A 17,867-nucleotide genomic window follows, 5' to 3' on the forward strand; every position below is an offset into this window, starting at 1 on the left:
TCAACTTTTAGAGATAAAGCATATCGTCGCAGAGCGGCGTAATGATCGCTGAACACTTATGCGCATTAAGGAATTTTCTAATAGCGCCATGCGGCTAATAGAGAATTAATATACATACATCAAAATGATGGTATCCCCCACCACCAAAAATTGAACGAGTGTTGAACCTATGTATACGATCGTGGTTGACGGTTGATATTAATCTGTTTTCACATTTATTTTGCTTTCATTATTAACATGAACTTACATTTTTCAATAATCCATTGCTATATTCATACATTGTTAAGAGTAACATATAAATGCACGTTATATCTATAAATAACACTTAACGGTGAAAAATATAAAAATTATGAATTTAATTTTATCCGCATAAGTAACATCAACCAATCATAGAGGTTTATATTAGACGTTAGAGCCAGTAAAAAGAAAAGTATAATTGGCATCAATATAATTGTCGAACTGATATTACCTTAATGTCAAATTTCAATATTTATCGCAACTCCATAGGTTGATTTGATTTCCTTATCTCGTATTGATAGTTAGTCATTTCCTGTAAAACATTGAAGAATGTTGGAATGTAAGTGATTCTTTGAGTCAACGAAAGTCGATGGTAGTGTATTGTTGAAATTATGAAAATATTTTTTATACATACCGGTACATAAATTAGTTTTTTTTTTTTTTAATTATTCATTTACATTTATTTGTTGTTGTGGGCAATGAATCAAGAAATCTTTCCTTTTAACGATATATCACGATAATATTTGGCTACACAAAGAAAGGTATATAAATAAAATAACATTATTAGTAAACATTAATATTATCGCATCTTTGTGAAAATGTATGCAATAATTTTGTTGTTTATTTGAACCTAAAACTGAAATTATTCCATCTGTATCTAAATTTTGTTATGAATATTAATGTATTAATAACGTATAATAATGTAATAATAACATATTAATGTATTATGAATAGAAACGTTACACTGCTCTTGTGTACTTTTGATATCCTAACATTGTGATAAATTTATCATATACAAATATGAAATCAAGTAGAAACATAGAAATAGTGGAAAGCATAGGACAATATGAAATGTTAAATACTCTTTAGAGGACAATCTACTATCACTAGATTATAGATTATATATAAGATTTGTCAGTTATATACATGTGAAGCACAGTTTGATAAGATTATGTAGAATTTAACGTCTTGCTATTTTTTTTTATCAGCAAATATGCAGTACTCAAAGCAATTAGAAGATCATTTTTCATGTCATTTTGATTTTTATTATAGTATTGTATTATAAATAACATTTTACTTTATTCAATCTATAAATCTTTCATTTATATTTGCTAATAGAAGTGATTGTTTTAAGCAGTGAGTTTACATATTTTGAAATTTTATTATTAATTATGCATATAACATATATATAGAATGTATATTTACTAATTCTTATCTTTATTTTTGAAAAACTTTTATCTTTATTTTTCAGAAATAATGTTGAACAGTGTAACAAAACATATTTTACACTGTTGTTTACTACTTGTTGTTATAATCATATTTGAATTGATTACCGGAGGACTTAGTTGGAATAATAATAAAAAGGAAACATTTGATCCATGGATTGAATATGGATTTCTTGGCGCACTTATATTATATATCCTGCGAACACTTACATTTCTTTCTTTTCCGCAAGTTTTATTTAACTTTGTAGGACTAATGATATACAATGCATTCCCAGATAAAGTTGTTTTAAAAGGTTCGCCATTACTTGCACCATTTATTTGTATTAGAATAGTAACACGTGGAGATTATCCACAATTAGTGAGAGCAAATGTAATAAGGAATTTAAACAGATGTCTAGAAACTGGTTTAGAAAACTTTCAAATTGAAGTAGTTAGTGATAAGCCAATTGGATTAAGCCCTCATAGAAGAATCAGAGAGGTCGTTGTGCCACCAAACTATCGTACAAGTAGTGGTGCTTTGTTCAAAGCCCGTGCTTTACAATATTGTTTAGAAAATTCAGTCAATGAGTTAGCAGATAACGATTGGATTGTACATCTTGATGAAGAAACTTTACTGACTGAAAATTCTGTTCGTGGGATATTGAATTTTGTACTGGATGGAAAACATCAATTTGGTCAAGGGTTAATAACATATGCAAATGAAGATGTTGTTAATTGGATTACTACCTTAGCAGACAGTTTTAGAGTAGCAGATGACATGGGAAAGTTACGATTACAATTCACAATGTTTCATAAACCTTTCTTTAGTATGAAAGGTTCTTATGTTGTTACTCAAGTAATTGTTTATTATATTATACATGAATCATGTCCTTAATTATAATCGTATTATATCATACAAAAACATTTTTATTATTATAGATGGGTGCAGAAAGACAAGTTTCCTTCAACAATGGACTAGATGGATCCGTTGCAGAAGATTGTTTTTTTGCAATGAAAGCGTTTACCCAAGGGTATACATTTAATTTTGTGGATGGCGAAATGTGGGAAAAGTCACCATTTACATTATGGGACTTTGTACAACAAAGAAAAAGATGGTTACAAGGTATATTACTTGTTGTACATTCCAAAGCTATTCCATTAAATAAAAAGCTGCTTCTAGGCATATCTTGTTACTCGTGGGTAACACTGCCGCTTTCTACTTCGAATATTGTATTAGCTGGAATTTATCCCATTACTTGCCCACCATTTATAGATTTTCTATGTGCTTTTATTGGTGCGGTAAATATTTATATGTATGTTTTTGGTGTAGTTAAATCATTTTCCTTATACCGATTTGGTATTGCTCGATTTATACTATGTATATGTGGGGCATTATCAACAATTCCTTTTAATTTGATCATTGAAAATGTTGCTGTTATATGGGGTTTGTTCGGAACAAAACATAAATTTTATGTAGTTAATAAAGAGTACAAACCACCAGTGACAGTATAAGAAAGTATTAAAGGATTTCTTTCAGATAGTATCATATACTTACAGAAATGTTTATGTACACTTTCAGAAATTCTTCTGTATTTTAGAAAAATAATATGATTTTATATTTTTGAATTTGAAATATTAATAATCTTTTACGTGCTATAAATACATATATATATATATAGTGTGGATGATAGGCGTGTTTGAAACAAACATACTTTATCTGTCTTATCTAATACTATATAATAGATAGCCAAAGTAATAATTTAAATATCTTAGTTAATTAATGTCTTATATAATATGCAAAATAGTAATAAATATAATATTATGTTTATAGAGTGTAGTTTAGGAAAATTTTAATTTAAACATTCAATTCAGTACTCAAAAGAGTTACAATCAGTTACAATATCTCTCAGATAAGTAATTATGGTACATAGTTCATACATTATCATTTGTTCGAAATAAAATACACTTCCTTATCTGACTTTATGTAATGAAGAAAACAATCCTAGAAAAATAATCTATATTCCTTAATAAATCATCTATCAGTAACAATTTTAATGTTTATATTTTCAATTAGATTTTCATAAAATTCTTATCAATGAATTGCCAAATTCCCTTAATCGAAATACAATTTTATTCATATTATATATAATTATGTCTTCTTTTATCAACACTAGCAATCCAATAATAATAGCTCCATAAAATTCTAATTATAAGTATAAAAATTCAAAATTTGTTGAAAAATGATTAATCAAATAATTGAAATTATCTCTTTGATTGATTACTAAGTAATACATGAAACTTAATGTATCACTTATTAGATCTCACTTATTATTTATGTTAAAAAAAAAAACAAAGATAATAGGATTTTTTAAATTATTCAAAAATTGTTGTACATGCAATGGGATAATAATTCTTCATCTTTAAACTTACAGAACAGTACAGTATAATATAAAAAGTCAACTTATACAATCAACTACCTTGCTTTTATGCTTTTATTCTAATTATCATCATTGATAACAATTAGGAAAATTGAATTTTGTATACCTAATATGATATGTTTATTATCTATTATTATCACCTTTCTAATGATGATATTTTTAATTAAACAAAATATATTTTTTTTGGTATATCAATAATAGATTATTTTCAAGTTTATGTATATAGGTCTAACTTTAATTGATAAAAATTTAACAGAATGTAGATTCATATCCCTAAAATTATAAGAAATGTAGGGTATCATTACATTTATACACTAGAATGAAATTTTCATATTTTTTTATGTGATATCTGTCTTATATAATAACTTCTGATATAAAACCCATATTAGTAAAAATTAACCAACTATGAGTTACTAAAATAGTAACATTTATAAATTATATCCAGTCAAAGTACGTGGAAGTTTGAATGTAAACACACAATTTATTCCTCCTTTTGTTTTGCAAAATTTGATGACTCATTTTCATTTCTATTAATCTGCATAAAATTTTTTCAAAATGTTTTCAAATGTTGCATCAAATATTAGGAAGCAAAACTATAAGTATACAACATAATAATGAGAAAATCTACTTGAAAATTTTTAAAAATAATGTCGAATATCTTCGATTCTATATGCAGTTACTAAAATAATTATATCCAACTGCATGTAAGATTTACTGTGATATAAATCCATTTTAACCATATGATAATTCAAATTGAAAAATTATGAAGATTTTATTTTATAACATTTAATTTAGAGTAAGATATATGTATATATATAATGCGTGTAATGCATAAGTATTATATAATTGATGGTTTAATTCCTAAATATTATTATAGTAGAAAAATATTTGTGTTTCTAAATTATAAAATAAACTCATGCAATTTTTTAATTTAGAAAGAAGGCTATAAACAGTATACAGTATCGATAAATGCTAACTTACATACAATAACAATAGATAACACATAAGTAATATAATAAGTTTAATATATAAATTATAAATGAAATCAATAGTATTTTACATGTTTTTCATTTGTAAGACTTTATTTGTAAAATAAATTTTATTTATTAAAATACAAATACACTGACTTCTAAGTAAATTTAATATAAAAAATTTATATAAAATTATTTATTATTTAGAAACATATGTTCATTTTATGATCATAATATGCAATATATTTAAATTATAATTTCGTATAACAATAATTTTTGTATAATAATTCATAATTTAGGAGTGAAAATTATATATAGCACAAATATTGAAAATGCTATAAATATATATTTATTTTTTTAGTAATAATTTTCATTTAATAAAAGTTGATGATAATTTGAATTTTATATAATAAAATTATGAAAGTATTAATGTGACAATGTAGAATACATGTAGTAATCGACAAATTTACTAATCAAAATTTTATATATACAGATCTCGTTTTAATCAATGCACATAAATATCATTAAAATTATTAGTGATACAGTTACTAGATAAATAGCTCACTTTAAGTTGAGTTTACTCTCTAACTGATTTCTAGCATATGAATTTTCCAAAAGCATTTAAAGCTATTTTTTAAAATTGAGTAAAAAATTTTTCAGTGATATTTATGTATATTAATTAAAGTGGCATATGCTGCGTATACATACTTAAAATATGCTAAGCAATTATATTCAATAAGATTTACATTATCTAGTCAAGAAAGTATGAGGAAGTTATAAAGCAACATTGTTCAATATTATAAAGATGGAAATTGAAATATATTATAATAATATATTATTTTATGAATAATATAAACATCTGTAAAATTTGATGATGAATTAGAAAAGTTTAATAAAATGCCATTGTAGAAGATAAAGAAATATATTTCAATGATTTGCGTTAAATAAATTGTCCGACTTGACCCTGTTTTGAAAAGATAAAAATACTTGCATTATTTATGCAATTTCTGCTATTGGTTTGGTGTGAAAAGATGTAAAATGTATTATATGATTGAATACAAAACTGATACAAGTAATTTGTACAAATTAGCTTAATAATAAAAACAATAAAGATAATGGATGGTTTATTTAAAGTGTTAGCAAGGACATCTCTGTATGCTACAGACCATTGATCTTGCAGTATAATTATAATATTGCTTTATTTATACTATGTACAATGAACCTTTATGGGTGTATCGTAAATATTAAATCTCTAAGTAATTATGTTTATGATTAAAATATAAATTATGTATATAAATTATGTATATAAATTATGTATAATTATGTATATAAATTATGTATAATTATGTATATAAATTATGTATAAGTATATATCATACTTCTTTCATAATATATCAGTATCTTCCTAAGGAATCTTGTTTATTAAATATATACAAACATATATAACAAATTTTGTTAATAGTTCTATGAGTAAATGTCTGTAATTTCAAACTGGCAATATCCTTAAATATACAATATATTTCCAATAGGTATAATTGTTTTTAATTAAAATAACTCTTACTTCTATAATAATAATTTATTGTCTACACTAATATTTCCAAAGATGTTTTTACAAAAGGCTGTTCAATCCATTACTCCGTATTGTAGTAATTTGTGCATTAAGTATATTCATGTAGTATGTTCTATGTATAATGTAAAGGTGTTAATTAAGAGAGCAGTAATAAATGTTATATACTAATTAGAATACCAATATATATGCACTAGTGTGAAAAATTAAAGAATCACTCAATTTTTAATGAAAAATTGTCGATATTTAAACTTGAAACTTCATGAAAAAAAATTGTCCTATAATCCAACTGGGCTCATTTCAATGCATGAAGTTTCAATCTTCACAATCCTGAGTTCACCTTTTTCTCGGATGATTTTACATTACGTAGCGGGTAGGAAAATGAAAATGGATTTTCTTTCTTAAAATTTTAGAAGTTCAAACATCCCTACGGGTGCTCTCAGACGATTAATAATATTGTCAGTATTTCAAGGTTCTCAATAAATATTAACAATGTTGTATTGACAATACATATAGATACTTTTAGTTGAGAACCCTGAAATATTGACAGTATACATATATTGATAGTTTGAAGGCACTCTACTGGCATTGAAAAAATATTTTTATGCGCGAAGTCATGAATTTGAAAATCGAAGCCTCCCCTTTACAATGACCTCTCAAAACTCAATGTACCATTTCTTGTCGCTGCTTTTCTGGCAACTAGGAGTCTTACCCCTTCCATTGATGTTTCCAAACCTAGTGTAAACCTACATATATCATTATGATCATGCACGTGCACATATTAACTTAACCTCAATTATTTATGTCCAAATATATGAAACTTCATATATTTTTATAACAAAAGTATAACAAAGATTTTTATAGTAATTGTAGAAAGAAGAAAGGTAAATATGATTTTTAAACTCTTACTTTATTTTATCTTATTTATTATAACTTTTGCCTTTCGGCTAGGGATAGCTTCCAAATTACATCTTTAAATTCATATTTAAATTAATTAATGTAATTTATAACATTTATAATTGATTACAAAGAAATTAAATATTTGAAAAAGTTGATTATAATTTAAATCACAGTAAAGCAAGAAAATAAAATATTAAAATCGATGCAACTGATGAAATAAATTAAGAAGCTAAATTACGAATACTTTTTTTTTTAGGCAAAATGGCGAAGTCACATGTAATAAATAAAGCTCCTCGAAAAGAGGGATTTAAACGTTCTGGGCACAGCATGAATCCTGAACGACCTACAGAAGGATTAAAAGGTGTAGCAAAGGTCCGAACAAAAGCAACAATTAAAAGGTTACAAATGTACCGTAATCAAAAACCAAAGCGTGATCGTAAAGGACATATCATTAGTCCAGCTCCATTCCAAGGATGGAAGCCATCTGGTACTATGTCTCGTGTAGAACCTTCACAGAGATGGTTTGGCAATTCAAGAGTTATTTCTCAAAATGCTTTACAAAAATTTCAAACTGAATTAGGAAAAGCAATGAAAGATCCTTACAATGTAATTATGAAGCCTACGCAATTGCCGATAACATTACTTCAACAGAAGGCTGCAAATGCAAGAGTGCATTTATTAGATACAGAAAGTTTTGAAAGCGTTTTTGGTCCAAAGAAAGTACGAAAAAGACCAAATTTATCACTATCATCATATGATGAACTACAAAAATTAGCAGAAGAAAAGCAAGAAACGTACAATTTGGAAAAGGATTCTAAGGATGTTGATCTTGTACGTCTAGATACAGGTATTAAAGAAGCTCAAAGAGACTGGGTTATGTCTGCAGGACAAAGCAAGAGAATTTGGAATGAATTGTACAAAGTTATAGATTCTTCTGATGTTATTTTACAAGTATTGGATGCCAGGGATCCTTTAGGAACTAGATCACCACCAATAGAAAAATATCTCAGAACAGAAAAACCACATAAGCATTTAATGTTTATTTTAAACAAAGTAGATCTTGTTCCAACTTGGGTAACACAAAGATGGGTTGCAATATTAAGTGCAGAATATCCAACAGTGGCCTTTCATGCTTCTATGACGCATCCATTTGGTAAAGGTTCTTTGATTAATTTGTTACGCCAGTTTGCAAAACTACACATTGATAAGAAACAAATCAGTGTAGGTTTTATAGGGTATCCTAATACAGGTAAAAGTTCAATTATAAATACCTTAAGATCAAAGAAAGTATGTAGTGTTGCACCAATAGCAGGAGAGACAAAAGTATGGCAATATATTACTTTGATGCGACGTATTTACTTGATAGATTGTCCAGGCGTAGTTTATCCATCAGCAGAAACTGACACAGAAAAAGTATTGAAAGGCGTAGTAAGAGTAGAACTTGTTCAAAATCCTGAAGATTACATTTCAGAAGTATTATTACGAGTAAAAGAAGACTATATACGTAAGACATATAAAATTACGAAATGGGATGATCATATTGATTTTCTGGAGAAGTTTGCACGTAGAAGTGGCAAATTATTAAAGAAAGGCGAACCAGATATCACTGTCGTATCACGAATGGTTTTGAACGACTGGCAACGTGGTAAATTACCGTTTTATGTTCCGCCTCCTGGTTTTGAAGAACCATTGACAAAGACAACAGATCAAATTCCTATTGAAAATAACAATTCTGAAAAAGAGGATGTTGACATGGATAAAACTGAGGATACATCAAATAAAGATCTACCAAAACTTCAGTTATCTGTAATACAAGATTTTCGAAAAATTAGGGTTGGTTTACCATATTCAGGTGATGATGTCAAAAATGACTTATACATTGAACCCAATGCATCTAATGAAAACGATCTGACAGAAGAAACTGATTCAGTTGTGTCTGATTTGAATAATGACAACATCAATGAAACTGAAAATGATGAAAATATACAATCTGGAGAAACATCAATAGGAAATGAAGAAATTGTTGAATCCAATCAAAATTTAAAAAATGGAAATGAAAAAGAATCAAATGAAGAAAATTCTGATGATGAAATTCATTTGCCATTAGAAAAAGATACTTTATTGCAAAGTGTGTATGATGAGGTAGAAAAGGAATATGATTCTAGTGATAACGAAATGTTAAATACAAATACTACATCAAGTAGTGGAATATTTAAAGTTTCTTCAACATCTTCTAAGATGGAATCGCAAATAGAAAAAGAAAAAAGGTTAACAAGCAAACAACGACGAGCCATAGAAAGAGCTAGTAAAAGGAAAAAAGTTGGTAGTAATTTTTATGAAGTTACAAATGTAAAAAATAGAAATAGAAACAGAAAAATACCTAAAGTTAAACGTAAATAATTCATAACTAAGGAAATAAAACAATTAAGAAAATATAAACAGTTATTTATGTAATTGAAATTCAGAAACAAAAACTAATCTAAATGAGAATAGTAAATTTTAATATGTATAGTAAATTTTAATATATAAATACCCCTTTTTATTATTCTCATTTATGTCATAAATAAATTGATTTACACTAACAATCAACTCATTGAAGTTATGTAGAAATTATTTTGTTACTATGTCAAATTTGTATGTATTTTAGCAGATTCATAAAAGAAGTATTTGAAGTTTGTATATAAAATAATTTCCTGTTGCTTGTTTATTCATACCTAGTCAATAATTAATGATGATCAAGTGCACTTGATAAATTTTCAAATACGATTTTTTCTAAAACAAAGCCTCGGTCAAAATTTTATTCTACATTTTCTTGTTTTTTCATAAGGAATCACCTCACGTCCGCTTGTACATGTTATTCGACCGCATCCTGTATATCTATAGATCTGTATAGATATTCTAGCATTTGTGAAACTCATTCTTAACAAGTAAGTAGTATTTATAAACAAAAAGTTTAATTTTTCATAATGATTGACACCTTATGACCAATTACGTATTACAGAAATTTAAGTAACTAATTAACTAAATTAATGTAATTTATATCCATTTTCAAAATATATCATAGGTTTCGATTAATGAAAAAATTCGTTCGATTGTTATTGAATAATTGTTTATGATAAGAAAATTTAGACAAATTCAGGTAATTTATTTCAAAATTTATACAGATTCAAATTTGAGCAGATTCGGATAATCTATTGCTCATACATTAATGTAGTAATATTTATAATTTTAACAGTTGCCATTTTCGTGAAATTGTTTTTGTTAAATGCCGTTTTTCGGCTTCCGGATATATTATCTTACTACCACATGGTCACGTGGTGTTTTGGGACCGCATTGGTCATTGCTCATCAACTTAGTGATGTATATTAGAAGAAGAAAATAAACCAGTTAACCAATTATACCAGAGAGAAAATTCTTGGTATATTACTCGATGAAAATAATATTGCATTTGCGTGACCAATCACTAATGTATATTCCTATATCCATGATACATACATATATACATATATTGTACATATATTGAACACATACTTTGTAGTTATTTAATGATGGTGTAAAATATAGAGGTCCGCTGTGTTTGACATTCGTTTCACATTGTAACTATGTAAAATGTTCACATGTGAAGTTTTACAATTTGTATAGATGTTGTGAAATGTATATGTAACGAATTTTTATACTTTCTGTGTGATAATTTACTTACATATATATTTATATATTTTTTTTATTAATCAAATAAGAATATCAAGAAATTATTGTAAAGGTGTTTTAGAGAAATAATTCAAATCCAACCTCAAAATGCAATGAGAGATAATAAGCATACTATAAAATTATAAGAATTGAAAGCGTTTTTTAAAGAAATTAGATTCAAAAATATTTTCAAAATTTCGACACATATATTCCAAATGCGTAGTCGTAGTAATTCTGGTGTCCGCTTGGACTATTACCAACGGATTGTACATAAAATTATTATAAAACATCAGAATGTTGTCACAGGGCTTTTCCCTGCTAGTCCAGAAAATGACCATGCATGGGTTCGTGACAATGTATACTGTATTCTCGCTGTTTGGGGTCTTTCAATGGCATATAAAAAGATAGCTGATGCGGATGAAGATAGAGCTAAAACATATGAATTGGAACAAAGCTGCGTAAAATTAATGAGAGGTTTATTGATGGCAATGATGCAACAGAAAGAAAAAGTTGAACGATTTAAGTCCACTCAAAATCCATATGATGCTTTACATGCTAAATACAGTTCTGTCAACGAACAAACTGTTGTGGGTGATACAGAATGGGGTCATCTTCAAATAGATGCCATATCTCTTTATTTATTAATTCTGGCCCAAATGACTGCATCTGGTTTACAAATTGTTTTCAACTTGGACGAGGTACATACATTATAATATGTATTGTAACTAATATACATTATATATGAAATAATTTTTGGCATAGTAATTATAAATATATATAATTTAACTTCAGGTTGCATTCATTCAAAATTTAGTGTTCTATATTGAATCAGCTTATTGTACTCCTGATTATGGAATTTGGGAAAGAGGAGATAAAACAAATCATGGGTTACCAGAATTAAATGCTAGCAGTATTGGAATGGCAAAAGCTGCGATGGAAGCAATGAATGAATTGGACTTATTTGGTGCAAGAGGAGGACCTACCTCGGTAATTCATGTATTAGCAGATGAAGCACAGAAATGTCAAGCTGTTCTACAGTCTATGTTACCACGTGAATCCAATTCGAAAGAATTAGACAGTGGTTTATTATCTGTTATAAGTTTTCCAGCATTCGCTGTAGATGAACCTAACTTAATTCAATTAACAAGAGATGCTATTACTAAGAAGCTACAGGGTCATTATGGATGTAAGAGATTTTTGAGAGATGGATATAAAACGGCAAAAGAAGATCCTAATAGGTGAAGTATATTAAAGAAAAATTAATTCTATGCATATTGTTAGCATTTTCTAACCAATTTACTATGCTTTTAATAGGCTCTATTATGAACCATGGGAATTACGTATGTTTGAAAATATAGAATGCGAATGGCCTTTATTCTTTTGTTACTTAATCGTGGATTACTGTTTCCAAGGCAATAAAGAGGCAGTAGCAGATTATACAAAACAATTAGAACAAATTATGATCAAAGCAGAAGATGGAATAAAGTTAGTACCTGAATTGTATTCTGTAGAAACTGCAAATGTATCGGCAGAATATGCTGAACCAGGTAGCCAGAAGCGTGTTGCATTAGGCAGATGCCCATTTATGTGGGCTCAATCTCTTTACATATTAGGAAAATTATTACAAGAAGTAGGTGTATAACGATAGAAAAATTAAATACAGAGAAGTTAAAACTATTTTCTTTTTTAATTTATATTTTCAATTAATAGGGTTTTCTTGCTGTGGGTGAATTGGATCCGTTAAATAGACGTTTGTGTAGCGAGAAAAAACCGGATGTTGTAGTACAAGTTGTTATTTTAGCAGAAGATGCTGAAATTAGAGAAAAAATAGCTCAACATGATATTCATGTACAAACAATTGCAGAGGTTGCTCCAATTGAAGTGCAACCCGCAAAAGTCCTCAGTCATTTGTATACATATTTAGGTATATACGAAATATATTTATTAAATAATTTATTGTATATTTAAATCGCTTTTGTTAATCTAAAATAATTACTTTTAGGCCGAAATAAAAAATTAGGATTATCTGGACGTAAATCAAGAGACGTAGGGATTTTAAGCACCAGTAAATTATATTCTTTGAATGATAAAATATTTGCATTCACTCCACAGGTAAGGATACTGATGCTCATCGAACTGTCTGCTTTCTATACTTTTATTTCTTTTCTTACATTGCCTCTTGTTCTTGCATCAAACATTAGTTGACAGACATGACCCGCTTCTACATCGCATCGGACTATGAACTCATGATTGACATATTCAAAGGCGAAATTAATTTCTTGAAGTCTAGCTGGCAGAACATGTTAGGCCGGCCTCTTGTGGTCATGCCCCTCAAGAACATTCATCTAGGTATAGTAACTTAATATTTAAAAACTATAATTTTCATCTGTGTTACTTTTTATTATCTAATACATGGAAGGTTGTGATAATAAAATTTCAAAGCTTAAAAGTAACAGAGATAAAATATATAGCTTTTAAACAAAGCAGTTCCTTTTTGGAGTTTAATTTCTTATTGAAATGATGCAAGTATATTATCCAAAAAACATCTAACATGTCTGCCTGCATGCGTGCATTTGTTTTTGTTATTAGTTTTGCTTTCGTGGTTATGGAAAGTTTTAATGCAATTTTATTAGCCATCGTTAATATTTTGCTAATTATTAATTTCTACTATATGATATTTAAGTGTCATTGTCTTCATCATAAGCGAAATCAATTAATGTTATAAAATAGTTAAACAAAAAAGAAAGAGGAATTGAGGAAAGGCCGTTTTCTTTTCGATATAAAATCTAACATTCTAAGAAGATAACAGCTTATATGTGCGGTGGTGTGCGCGTTTGTTGCATGTCTTAGAACTTTGATGCGGAGGAGTACTACACGACAAATGATGCAGCCCTCCTTGCCAACACTTTTACAACCAACTTGGCCTTCCTCACCATCAACTGGAAGCAAATGCTCGGCAGACCAACTATAACACTTGTTGCTACTCATAATCATCTAGGTATGCCATAGGCAGCTTTAGATCATCATTCAGGACAAAAATTTATTTAAGATGTTTGCTAAAAATAGGATAGAATTCTCTCAATAGTGATACATCCTACAAGTAATATAGAAAATGTTGCTTTCTTTATTCTTAGGTAACAATGAAAACAATGTTTTTATTTTATATAGCACAATTATTATTTCAGACCAGGGAAAGATACCATTGGCAATGATAACTACTATGAAGAAATTAAAAAGTGGTTATATCAATGGTACAAGAGTTTCATTAGGAAACTTAAATGAGTTTTTAAGTACCTCTTGCATTACAAATCTAAGCTTCTTAGGAAGTTCTGAAGATGGTAGGCCAGATAAATTGAATCCTCAGGTAAATAAATATTTTTATTACAAATTAATATACATAATTTCATATTTTATATATATTTATACATATTTGATAAGGTCCAACAATATTTAGAAGAACATCTGATGCGCGCATTCCCACATCGTACAGGTCTCCTGAATAGACCGATAACTAAAACTGGAAAAAATTTAAGGCGCAGAATGTCAGTTAAAGGTGCTATAAAGAAAACAAGATCAATTGCTGTAGAACGTAAGTTACATTTATTTCGTATATTAATTACATACAAATTACTTAAATTCTTAACATTTTGATTGTGTGCGATTTAAAGTGGATCTTTAAACGTTTGTATGTATATGTGATCCTATATACTATGGTTCCTACCATCCTACAAGAACGTAAGTGTACATACTAACATTTGATAAATAATTTTCAAATTATAATGAAAATCAATATTTTAACACGTCCATTCTGTTTATGAACATAAATTATAATTAATATCAAATTTAACATGTCTATTTTGTTTTTAAACACATATAATTTTAAATGAATTTAATAACCAAATAGTTAAATGAGTTGAAAATAATTTTTGAGAAAAGTGAAAAAATGTAAGTATATAATTTGTAGCTGAAATTCTTGGGGTGGCAGGAGAAGATAGAAGACCTTCTGCTGTTCTAAATACAAATCCATTTATTGAAGTGACAGATACAACGTTAACTCCTAATTCTACGCAGTCGGCTCCCATGGATCGAACACCGTCCCCTACAGACGAATTATTATCTTGGACGAATTCTCCAAAGTTACATAGACACAGAGGTATAGGTGAAACTCAGTACGCAGATACAGAAGTCGAAGAATTGTTAACCATGCTTCGAGAAACTGAAAGCTTAGAAGAACAAGGAGATATTTTACAATATCTTGTAAGTACAAGCAAAAAAACATTTCTATATAATGAATTTAAATTTAATTTCATTTAGTACTATAAAATTCGTTATTCAAAATTTTATTAATGAATTACTTATTGGTAAACATTAAAAATTTTGAATTTTTATTATAAAGTGTAACAGAAAAATAATATAATGATAAATAGGGAAAATAATGTCTTTTTCTATATAATACATGATTAATCCTCTAGCAACAGAGCAATTTTATTAACAAATAGACAGTTAGTTACAAAAACAAATATTATTATGCATATGCAATTATTTATCATTAAAGAATTAAAGTTGTTTCTAACATTTTTGAAAAATATTTTCTATTGATTTAATAAAAATTTCCAATTTAAATACTTAGGTTGATTCTCAAGGTCTGTATTTCAATACTGGTATGGTAGAAGAAGGTCATCCAGTTTTGATAAAAGATTTACTGAAAGATCTCTATGAAAAGGCTTGTCAACAAAAAATGTGGGGTATTGTACGTCACACAGCTGGCATGTTAGGAAAACGAGTAGAAGATTTAGCCAAGGCAGTCACTGATTTATTAGTTCGTCAGAAACAAGTTACAGTTGGAATGCCACCAACTAACGAGCACACTATTGTCGCACCATTACCAGAAAATGAATTACGAGCTTTAATTCATCAAGCGTATGGAGATGATGAATCTACTGCTATGCTAACGCAAGAATTACTTGTTTATTTAGCAATGTTCATTAGAACGGAACCGCAATTGTTTCTTGAGATGCTCAGACTTAGAGTAGGTTTAATTATTCAAGTAATGGCTACTGAATTATCAAGAACTCTAATATGTACAGGAGAAGAAGCATCCGAGCATTTGCTTAACTTATCGCCATTCGAAATGAAAAATCTTTTACACCATATTATAAGTGGGAAGGAATTTGCTATTAGTAGTGGTATGTTTAACATGTTAATGATATAAGACATGAATTTTATTTTCATGTAAAAATAATTTTTTCTGATTTTAGTTGGTCGGGGAAATTTTTCTGTTATCAGTTGCAAATCTAGTAAAGTTAGCAAGGTAATAGTCATTAAAGTATATTGATATACATGATTATTGGTTTTTAATACTTTTATTGTAATCCTAATACCTTATTTTAGAAATCACAAATTGGAGGCTTTTTAAGTTCTGATCAAACTGATGGTAACGAAGTAGAACCAGACCGACAAGGTCAATGGTTACGACGACGAAGGTTGGACGGTGCATTAAACAGAGTGCCGCGAGATTTTTATCCTCGAGTATGGCAAGTGCTCGAACGAGTAAGTATTCACCTGTGCAAAGTATTTCAGGTCTTAACGGACAAGCTTTGGAAACACAGAAGCGATAAAAATTTAAAAAAAAAAAACGTTAGTATAAATATATGTTCATTGTTGTTTTGTTCAAAACATAATGTTCAAAACATAAAAATGTAAAAAAGCAAATTTAGAAAAGAATTCAAGGTAAAAACCAACACTTGTAGACTTTCAATGTAAAGGAAATATTTTTATTTAAAGTAAATTTTATTGAATTATAAAACACAATTAATTCAACAAATTCTTGAAATAGACCATTTTACTATATGCATAATATCGATCAATATATTATTATGTATGTACTTTTAATATATCTCTGGTTTTAACACACAGAAATCATTTTTCATTAAAGTAATTCCAAAAACTGTGTTACATTAGAACTAAACTTATGTAATGCTCCTTAACTTATAATAATAATAATATTATTCTTTCTCGAAAATAATATATATACAATTTTTTCTTTACTTTAAACAATTTTGCATGATCCTAAAGTTCGTCCATTAAAACTTGTGATTTTCCTGTATTTAAAATTTATCATTTGCTAACATTTCAACTGTTACAGTGCCAAGGTTTAGCAATCGAAGGTAGAATTCTACCTCAAAATCTTACACAGGAAATGACACCAGGGGAATTAAAATTTGCATTAGCAGTAGAAACTGTATTAAATACTATACCACAACCAGAATATCGTCAATTAGTAGTCGAAGCTTTAATGGTATTAACTTTAGTAACTGAATATAATGTGGCAACATCTTTGGGAGGACTTATTGCTGTTGAACAGTTAGTTCATAAAGCTAATGCCATCTTTTTAGATGATCAGGTATAGTATTACTATATAATACAATATATCTATCAAGTATATAATATACATATATATTATATATACTGAATTCATCTAAAATAATTAGATGAAAATTGATGGTGATGCTACTCTGTGCTGTGCTAAACCAAAAGAGCAACGTGAAACAACCGCAATGGGAAATCTTCTTTGTGGTGGAGCAGCATATGTTTGTCAACATTTTTATGATAGTGCTCCAAGTGGTAGTTTTGGAACAATGACATACATTACAAGAGCCATAGCCTCGTTATTAAATTGTTTACCAAAGGATGGTGATTTGGAGTGTTCAATATCGTAGTTATTTATTTCTTAGAAGTAAACAATTTTAAGTTAATTATGTCTAGAAGCCATCTTATAATTTACGTTTGTACTAGTTGTTTAATATTCGCTTGTGAAATATAAGAAATTTAACCCGTTATTCAGTTTTCTACATTGAGATTA

The 17,867-nt window shown here is 28.0% G+C and overlaps 3 protein-coding genes and 1 long non-coding RNA gene across 11 annotated transcripts; 3 read left to right on the forward strand and 1 right to left on the reverse strand.

Moving 5' to 3' along the window:
- Nucleotides 1–132: 132 nt before the first annotated feature.
- On the forward strand, nucleotides 133–3,491 carry LOC126914520 (beta-1,4-mannosyltransferase egh). 5 transcript variants are annotated; one of them, XM_050718583.1, is made up of 3 exons: nucleotides 133–779; nucleotides 1,490–2,298; nucleotides 2,382–3,491. In XM_050718583.1, exons 2-3 carry the CDS (start codon nucleotides 1,495–1,497, stop codon nucleotides 2,952–2,954), a joined length of 1,377 nt encoding a protein of 458 aa, XP_050574540.1. In that variant the 5' UTR covers nucleotides 133–779; nucleotides 1,490–1,494; the 3' UTR covers nucleotides 2,955–3,491. The 5 variants fall into 5 exon arrangements, with proteins under 5 accessions (XP_050574540.1, XP_050574541.1, XP_050574542.1 ...); XM_050718584.1 differs by having other exon boundaries at nucleotides 133–610; XM_050718585.1 differs by having other exon boundaries at nucleotides 133–577.
- A 3,110-nt stretch (nucleotides 3,492–6,601) lies between these two features.
- LOC126914513 (uncharacterized) lies at nucleotides 6,602–10,007 on the forward strand. The gene is made up of 2 exons (XM_050718562.1): nucleotides 6,602–7,302; nucleotides 7,575–10,007. Exon 2 carries the CDS (start codon nucleotides 7,580–7,582, stop codon nucleotides 9,716–9,718), a length of 2,139 nt encoding a protein of 712 aa, XP_050574519.1. The 5' UTR covers nucleotides 6,602–7,302; nucleotides 7,575–7,579; the 3' UTR covers nucleotides 9,719–10,007.
- LOC126914541 (uncharacterized) lies at nucleotides 8,344–10,572 on the reverse strand. The gene is made up of 3 exons (XR_007709671.1): nucleotides 10,033–10,572; nucleotides 8,590–8,717; nucleotides 8,344–8,512 (listed from the first exon to the last, which is right to left on the reverse strand). It is a non-coding gene; the product is annotated as an uncharacterized LOC126914541 (long non-coding RNA).
- Nucleotides 10,573–10,849: 277 nt separating this feature from the next.
- LOC126914505 (probable phosphorylase b kinase regulatory subunit alpha) lies at nucleotides 10,850–17,844 on the forward strand. Of its 4 annotated transcripts, XM_050718547.1 has the most exons (15): nucleotides 10,850–11,703; nucleotides 11,798–12,243; nucleotides 12,320–12,635; nucleotides 12,716–12,929; nucleotides 13,008–13,117; nucleotides 13,207–13,354; nucleotides 14,191–14,369; nucleotides 14,444–14,594; nucleotides 14,711–14,740; nucleotides 14,970–15,262; nucleotides 15,636–16,191; nucleotides 16,264–16,316; nucleotides 16,397–16,555; nucleotides 17,151–17,408; nucleotides 17,497–17,844. In XM_050718547.1, exons 1-15 carry the CDS (start codon nucleotides 11,221–11,223, stop codon nucleotides 17,722–17,724), a joined length of 3,624 nt encoding a protein of 1,207 aa, XP_050574504.1. In that variant the 5' UTR covers nucleotides 10,850–11,220; the 3' UTR covers nucleotides 17,725–17,844. The 4 variants fall into 4 exon arrangements, with proteins under 4 accessions (XP_050574504.1, XP_050574500.1, XP_050574501.1 ...); XM_050718543.1 differs by lacking the exon at nucleotides 14,711–14,740 and having other exon boundaries at nucleotides 10,851–11,703; XM_050718544.1 differs by lacking the exons at nucleotides 13,207–13,354; nucleotides 14,711–14,740 and adding an exon at nucleotides 13,856–14,003 and having other exon boundaries at nucleotides 10,851–11,703.
- Nucleotides 17,845–17,867: the final 23 nt, after the last annotated feature.

This window comes from Bombus affinis, chromosome 3 (genome assembly GCF_024516045.1).
Source record: "Bombus affinis isolate iyBomAffi1 chromosome 3, iyBomAffi1.2, whole genome shotgun sequence".
NCBI lineage: Eukaryota > Metazoa > Arthropoda > Insecta > Hymenoptera > Apidae > Bombus > Bombus affinis.

Excerpts from the sequence above, each read along its gene's own strand:
- LOC126914505 (XM_050718547.1), top strand. The coding sequence starts at position 11,221 with ATGCGTAGTCGTAGTAATTCTGGTGTCCGCTTGGACTATTACCAACGG. Across the intron at positions 12,636-12,715 it reads TAGGAAAATTATTACAAGAA|GGTTTTCTTGCTGTGGGTGA; the intron begins GTAGGTGTATAA and ends TTCAATTAATAG. Across the intron at positions 16,317-16,396 it reads AATCTAGTAAAGTTAGCAAG|AAATCACAAATTGGAGGCTT; the intron begins GTAATAGTCATT and ends ACCTTATTTTAG.
- LOC126914520 (XM_050718581.1), top strand. The coding sequence starts at position 170 with ATGTATACGATCGTGGTTGACG. Across the intron at positions 192-1,489 it reads GTATACGATCGTGGTTGACG|AAATAATGTTGAACAGTGTA; the intron begins GTTGATATTAAT and ends TTTATTTTTCAG. Across the intron at positions 2,299-2,381 it reads GTTCTTATGTTGTTACTCAA|ATGGGTGCAGAAAGACAAGT; the intron begins GTAATTGTTTAT and ends TTATTATTATAG.
- LOC126914513 (XM_050718562.1), top strand. The coding sequence starts at position 7,580 with ATGGCGAAGTCACATGTAATAAATAAAGCTCCTCGAAAAGAGGGATTT.